Source organism: Megalobrama amblycephala, linkage group LG15, assembly GCF_018812025.1.
Source record: "Megalobrama amblycephala isolate DHTTF-2021 linkage group LG15, ASM1881202v1, whole genome shotgun sequence".
NCBI classification, from domain to species: domain Eukaryota; kingdom Metazoa; phylum Chordata; class Actinopteri; order Cypriniformes; family Xenocyprididae; genus Megalobrama; species Megalobrama amblycephala.
In genome coordinates, this window is record NC_063058.1 from 31269085 (window position 1) to 31276750 (window position 7666).

General features: G+C 38.7%; 1 protein-coding gene across 2 annotated transcripts; it reads right to left on the reverse strand.

Annotated features, from left to right (window-relative positions):
* Positions 1-748: 748 nt before the first annotated feature.
* LOC125247881 lies at positions 749-6597 on the reverse strand. 2 transcript variants are annotated; one of them, XM_048159422.1, is made up of 5 exons: positions 6483-6597; positions 4814-4855; positions 4593-4631; positions 4193-4470; positions 749-4083 (listed from the first exon to the last, which is right to left on the reverse strand). In XM_048159422.1, exons 1-5 carry the CDS (start codon positions 6490-6492, stop codon positions 4057-4059), a joined length of 396 nt encoding a protein of 131 aa, XP_048015379.1. In that variant the 5' UTR covers positions 6493-6597; the 3' UTR covers positions 749-4056. The 2 variants fall into 2 exon arrangements, with proteins under 2 accessions (XP_048015379.1, XP_048015378.1); XM_048159421.1 differs by having other exon boundaries at positions 4183-4470; positions 6483-6573.
* Positions 6598-7666: the final 1069 nt, after the last annotated feature.

Here is a 7666-nt window from a genome sequence, read left to right on the forward strand (position 1 = left end):
ATTGATATGTTCAGGATCAAGTTGTATCCCCTCTTTTTCAAAATAACTCTGAATGTAAGTCTCTTTGTCACTGTCTGTGACAACGTTTGACGGGTACCCCGATGCTTGTTGTTTCAACCGCAAAAACGTCTTTACGTATTCGCTAAACAATGTGTCTGATTGTTGCGGAAAGTGCCATACCTCGTCTATTTTCGCGACGACGTACCCCTTCTCGATGGCTTTTAAAAGTTCGATACTGACCCAACACCCCTCGAGCGCCCTCTCCTCGTCGTTGTGGTCGCAGTTTGTTGTTTGGTTTTGATCGCAAGCGCATGTGCGACATAACGGGAACATCAGTTTACCGTTGCATCTGTAAGGGAGAACAGGATGCAATAATTTGCGCGGAGGGTAGACGGTAGCTTTTATTAAACCGTAATAATTTTCGATAGGTTCAAAATCTTTGAAAATGATTTGAGGATGACCGATCGGATAGCTTTTTCTAGCCTGACAAAACGGGTATAAACTGGTAAAATCCAAGTAACTTATTTTCTCAGTTTCGCGCGTTTTGTGGTAGAGTTTATATGCGTTCGTACGTCCGCCGAACAACGCCTCTCGCGGCTTCAACCTCTCTGGGGCGGAATAAGTGCTCATAAATTCCATCACAGCAGGGTCAGTCTTTTTCATCTTGTCCCATTCGCATTCCCAGATCACTTCCATCTGTAAACCGTATGCGTTCTGCAGAATTTCAACCTTGTCGTCAAACCTGTCTCCTGAGAACCCCATAGGTTACACCCGACAGGGGGTGTCTCTGATGAGGTTCAAAGCGACACGAATGTCCATGGTAAAAACATCCGTTGTATTCCAACCCATGCCTAGTCCCATTTTGCTCAAAGTAGCCGTCTAAAAAATAACGACCGACCGACACTTCGCCGTGGTTTAAAGCGTGATGAATGTCGACGTTTCGAGTCTTTTTTACAAACTCTAACCATTCGATCGATGCGCTCGAGTACGTCTTACTCTGTTGAACGTATGCATTGTTATGCGTCAGAGCCAGCGTATCTTTTTCGAGATAGTGTGTTTTGAAGACTCCCATACTACAGCTTGCTAACGTCGTGAATCCGAATGGATCGAGCTTGGTGCACTCTATGAATGCCTCGCGGTATTTCATACACCCTTCGCGCAGCAAAACGACGTCATTCACGCCGTAATCGTACAACTCGTTCTTAAAGTTAAACACTTTATCAGTAGTTGTGCCGTACCACGCGTCAAACTTTGCCTGATCCTTATCGGACATGTTATCGTAGTTGTAGTACTTCTTGTCAGGGTAGGGGCCGACATAACTCTCATTTTCGACTCTGTTGAAAAGATGTGGGAAGTAGCCTTTTTCTACGGTGCTCAGGTTTAACGCAGAAGGCATCTTTGAGAGGGCCATTGGGATAAATGCATAGCTGTCAATATACCGCTGGTCAAAAGCGTCATCATACATGAAGATTAATTTACATCCCTGCATTATGACGTCGAGCTTAAGACCCGCTTTGCAAAAATACTCCAGAATTAGAAAGGAGTCGAATCTAGACGCGTAATGGGCAATGAAACAGTACCCTTTATATCTGGGTTGCCTGAATCGGGTGATTAGCTTCGCGATGCAGTCGACGCCTTCGGCTACAAATCTCTTTCCGTTAAAAGTGATTGCGCAAACAAAATTGGCGACGTGTTTCCCATTTTCATAACGAGTTTCGAAATCGTAGAAAATGTAATTTGTGGAGGGTTGCTTGGGTGTAAGAGGCTGTATGAAACAGTTATGTACACCGAGAGGTTGAAGAACTTCGTGACAATGTACACATCGATGAGGGGCGCATTCGTGCGGTTTTCTAGCAACAGTGTATCGCCTGTTGCATAGTTTGCAATATTTTATAACATCGCACGGAGGATTACCTCCATCTGGGGTAGGTTTTTTATGCATTTCGTAGCAGTAAGCGGAGTTACAGAAACGCAGGCAATCGGGACAGTGCACCGGTTTTTTAGGGAATCTGTGACATTCGGGGTCATGACACACGTTACATACGTAGTTACAATGATGATCTCTGCGATTTGTGTAACCTTTATAACAAAATTCACACACGTAATCAGCGCCTATGAATGCCGTCAAATTCAGTATCATGTAGTAATGAGCGTCATGCAGATAGAGGCATACTGTTTTAGGATGAGGTTCATCCTGATTTTTGAATGTTTCTATCGTACCGGCGGTCGGTCTGTAAAAAACGACGATTTTGATACCTAACAGGGTTTCGAACGACGCTATGTTGTCCAGTCCAATTTTATTGTGGATGGAGAACCCCGCATTGTTGTGGATAATGGTCGCCATTCTTTCTAGTTCGCTCTCGGGTAACTGGGGGTTGAGAAAATGAGCGAGACAGATGGAGAAACATAGATTATTCGAGATGTTTAACGGGCAGAATAACGACATTTTTTTACGCTTAATCACCTCGTGACAAGCCAAATCGGTGAGTTTGCGACGTACCCGACCACCGCCTTGTCTGTTAATGGCTATGTTCGCATCAATCTCGACCGAGTCATCCGTCAATATCTGGTCGTCACTCTGTAAAACTTTTTCAAATTGATCCAGAAACATACCGACGTCATAATTACTCCCTGATGTTAAAACAGTATTAATGGGAGTTCTCAAAGAAGGAGCGGACATGGATAAATTGATAACACACCCGTCTCCACCAATATCTTCGCGCAAACGTCACTATATCGCTGAAGGTATTGTGTAAAAAATTATGATATGAGGCCAAATCATTAGAGTTGATTTCTCTCAGATTCATCGTCCTACGCAATTGTACGCTGTTGAAGCGTGGTCTTGGTAAAACATGATATCCGTTTACGGAACCACCGTGTCTAATCAGTGCGTCAATGTCGGGACGTTGTGTCTGAGGTCTATCGGTAATACTACTGGACGGGAGTTCAACAGCCTGATTACCTGTTGGGCGAGCTGAGTTGTCAGACGTTGGCTGATCAGAATTTTCGGTACCGGTAGGGGTAGCATCACCGATAGATGATGGAGGGATATTGCCGCCGCTATCTGTGGAGAGTGTAGGATCATTACATTTTGAGCCATTATTTAGACCAGCACCATCTTGTACGTTGGGTATGGAGTTGTCATTTAATAAACTCTGTAATCGATCACACAGGTCAACGGTGTGTGATTGTGCTACAAACATTTCTAAATCATCCAAATTATAAGAACGTTGTAACGAAACATCATTTAAAGACATTTCTACAGATTCTGGATACATATTTAACATCTGTCGTAATCTATCACACCTTTGGTCAGAGTTATCAGTATGCAAGTCAAGCTCACGCTGTAACAGCTCTGTGAGAGAATGGTCTGGTTGACAGGAATGCATTTTGTCTCCACAAAAACATTTCTCATCGGCCATTTTAATATTTATTTTGTTCAAAAACAGTAATGGTATCAAAACGGTTTGCTACAAAATATAAAAACATTCAGACGGAAATTTTAAAATTCATAACAGGTGAAAGAATATACAAATCATAGTGTAATAAAACAGACAAACATTCAATTGTGAAAATGTCTGATCTCTTGTACACCTCTGTGAGTTGCACATAGAAGATCCACCATCAGTCTTTTCTCTCTCAGATTTTCATTACCGTTAGATAGTACACACCCGAACCCTCTCTCATTCATTGTCATCTGCTCATTTAAAAGGCGGATAATATCATCCAAACGGGTTTCAATTCCATCCATACGCGTGTGTATTGCCAGCACTTCGGTAAGGGTATGATTGAGCGTTGCTTCAATGCGCTCACTGCGCTGGTGACCTCGAGATGAACTATTGCTCGAAGCCACTGACACGTTGCCGTCTTCTCCTTCTTCTTCTTGATCTTCTTGGTCTTGTTCTTGTTCATGTGTGTGTTCGTGTGCAGGTTCTTGGTCTTGTTCTACTGGTTCTTCTTGTGATGGATACGGGGTTTGGCCGCCTCTCGTTGGTGCGTCATCTTCGCTTGCCCATGACGCCTGGTCCCAAGCATTTAGCTGTGAATCAGACCATCTTAGTACACTCGCCGACGTTTGTCTTTCTGTAAAAATAGCAGATAACGTCAAGATTTTCACCTATACTTCATATTTTCAGGATTATTTCAGTCAATGAACCTAAAATAATGAATAATGTTCTTTACCGTCATTTACCGAGGGTATATGTATCCTCATAGGGGTGACGACACCAATGATTCTTTTCTTTGCGGGTGGTTCGTAGTCATCACCCTGAAGATCTTCATCTGAAGTAAGGTCTATTGCGTCTGCGTTAGATATTACAACGTCATTGTTTCTTGATGACGGCGTTATAGGCGGGGTACCATTTCTTAATACGATCTCACTGGGGGTGGCGCCCTGGTCCTGCCTTTCGGCCCCTCCTTGCTCTTGTGTGAGATCTATAAAGCCTGGTTGTGTGACTAGCTGGATTAATTCTAAATTAAAACAAAACATATTATCACATATTTCAATTACTTTCAAAATAGATATGAAAATTTGACATGCTGATTTGACATAAACATTACTAAAACCATATCACATGAGAGCATATATTTACCATTGTCTGAGGTTTCTGCAACAAATGCCTGGTCTGATACTGCAAATAAGACAAATGCCAATTGTAATTTTTATGATTTACATATTACGTGAGAACATGTATTTACCCGGTTCTGCGCCGCCTATGTTAAATGTTGGTGTTGTTACTGTAAAATAAGACAGATGACATTTGTAATTTTGTAATTTACATGAACAGAAGTAAAAGTAATAATGTTTACTCACAAAAGTCAATTGAATCAAAAGCATTCAGTTCGATGTTTGAACCTACGGGGCAAATAGACCTGTTAAAACGGTTGATTCAATGTCAGACTAATTTCACATATTTATGCATATTATTATTATTATTAAGAACTAGCACAACATATGCAGAAATGCCTGTATTTAGCATCCAAAACCAGAATTAAATTTACTGGGAATCAAACAGGTGGCAAAATGGCTCCATCTTGTGCCCAAAAAGTGAATAGCACTCCCGAAAAACATTAAACATTTACATATCATGTTAAAGCATGTACAGTAATCCAAAATACAATATAATATGTTTACTTTTAAAAATGTAGAAATACCAAGAACACAGCACATGCAGAAATGCCTGTATTTAGCATCCAAAACCAGAATTAAATTTACTGGGAATCAAACAGGTGGCAAAATGGCTCCATCTTGTAGCCAAAAAAAAAAAAACATTAAACATGTACATATCATGTTAAAGCATGTACAGTAATCCAAAATACAATATAATATGTTTACTTTTAAAAAATGTAGAAATACCAAGAACACAGCACATGCAGAAATGCCTGTATTTAGCATCCAAAACCAGAATTAAATTTACTGGGAATCAAACAGGTGGCAAAATGGCTCCATCTTGTAGCCAAAAAAAAAAAACATTAAACATGTACATATCATGTTAAAGCATGTACAGTAATCCAAAATACAATATAATATGTTTACTTTTAAAAAATGTAGAAATACCAAGAACACAGCACATGCAGAAATGCCTGTATTTAGCATCCAAAACCAGAATTAAATTTACTGGGAATCAAACAGGTGGCAAAATGGCTCCATCTTGTAGCCAAAAAAAAAAACATTAAACATTACATATCATGTTAAAGCATGTACAGTAATCCAAAATACAATATAATATGTTTACTTTTAAAAAATGTAGAAATACCAAGAACACAGCACATGCAGAAATGCCTGTATTTAGCATCCAAAACCAGAATTAAATTTACTGGGAATCAAACAGGTGGCAAAATGGCTCCATCTTGTAGCCAAAAAAAAACATTAAACATTGTACATTACGTTTAAAACATTTGTGTAAAATCACATCAAACACCACTATTTATGTTTGAATCGTACTAAAACCGTAACAGAAACTGATCAGAACCAAAAATCATTACTTAAAACCAAGTTGATAACGGCATAACCCGGAACAGGAAAACGGCATTGACCGTAAATAAAAGTCTGCGCATGCAGTTATGTTTTAATTATTTGATCATGATATATTTGTAATGTAGAAAAATACAATCACGCTATATTGAGGACAAAAGTAAAAAGCTTTTAAAAATTCCTATATCGCAAATCCTCGTAAAGTAAAAATGAACGATGCAATTTCAACACACTAGTGATGGGTTTTCGCGAACGAGTCGGCTTGAGCCGGCTCTTTTACGTGATCGGGAGCCCTATATGAAGAGCCGCTATTTTAAAAATAAACTATAGAAACCATTATGTAATGAATGATTTTAATTTTATTTCGACTAATAATTAAAGAACAACACAAAAAAATATAAAAATGAACGATATTCCGGCTCTTTCGCAGCCGGCTCGTTTGATCAGCTTGAAAAGAGCCAACACATACAACACACCAAGACAGCAAAATTAAAAGAAATATTCTTACCTCGTAACATTTTCTTCTGGACAACGAAGTAGCTTCTGGAAGACTTCTGGCAGAGTTTCAATAAAGATGTGAAAAGACTGTGAAAGTCGGACTCGGATGACCCGCTTTTAACCCCAGCTGGGGCTGTAGGGGTGGGCGACCCCGTGTTGCGTCACGAAATTACTCAAATAATGAAAACATTTGACAGAGTTTTTCATATAACTATAAACAAGCATATATATATATATATATATATATATATATATAAGATAGATAGATAGATAGATAGATAGATATTACCAAATTCAAAATTCAAAATTACAAATAACTTATAATTGTGATTGCTTATAGTATTATAATTTACTGTTTTTATATAATGGCAGATCCGTTGGGAGATTGATCACAGAGCCTATATATATATATATATATATATATATATATATATATATATATATATATATATATATATATATATATATTGTTAAAAATAGATCAGATTATACCTAACATTACGTTTCGCTCAGACTGTCCTTTTCATCAGTGTCCAAAAGATGGCGCCAGAGGTCCGTGCAAAACTCTCTTGGTAGACCAGCTGGGTTCACGTGTCTCATGTGAGAACAGCGCTATGTAAATATCTCAGCGGTGTTAAACAGTTGTATTGGGATGTTTGTGGTAACAAACCATAAACATTTTGTCCTATTGTATTGGGATGTTTGTGGTAACAAACCATAAACATTTCTCGGCATCCTTAAACATACAACCATTGTATTGGGATTATTGTTCTAAAAAGCCATAAACATTTTCGGCATCCTTGAACAGACAAGCATTGTATTGGGATGAATATGAGGCGGTCTATTGGAACGATGTGTGTGTGTGTGTGTGTGTGTGTGTGTGTGTGCGCGTGTGCGTGTGTGAGAGAGAGCGAGAGAGAGAGAGAGAGAGAGAGAGAGAGAGGCGAATTATAAGTATTAAAACTTCATGATGTTTAAAGGAATTACATTTCCTGATCCCTGGAAATGTAAGATATTATTATTTTCATCCAGCTAAAACTATATTATTATTATTTAGTAAGATGTGTAAGATATTTTTTATATTTTCATCTAGCTAAAACTATATTATTTAGTAAGATGTTTGATTATTATTATTCAGTGTAATGTGTGTAAATCTCATCCCTAATGTTCAGCCCTAATAGGGTATGTCCATCA

Excerpts from the sequence above, each read along its gene's own strand:
- LOC125247881 (XM_048159421.1), bottom strand. Across the intron at positions 4,632-4,813 it reads TTTTGATTCAATTGACTTTT|TATCAGACCAGGCATTTGTT; the intron begins GTGAGTAAACAT and ends TCTTATTTGCAG. Across the intron at positions 4,084-4,182 it reads TATACCCTCGGTAAATGACG|AAAGACAAACGTCGGCGAGT; the intron begins GTAAAGAACATT and ends CTATTTTTACAG.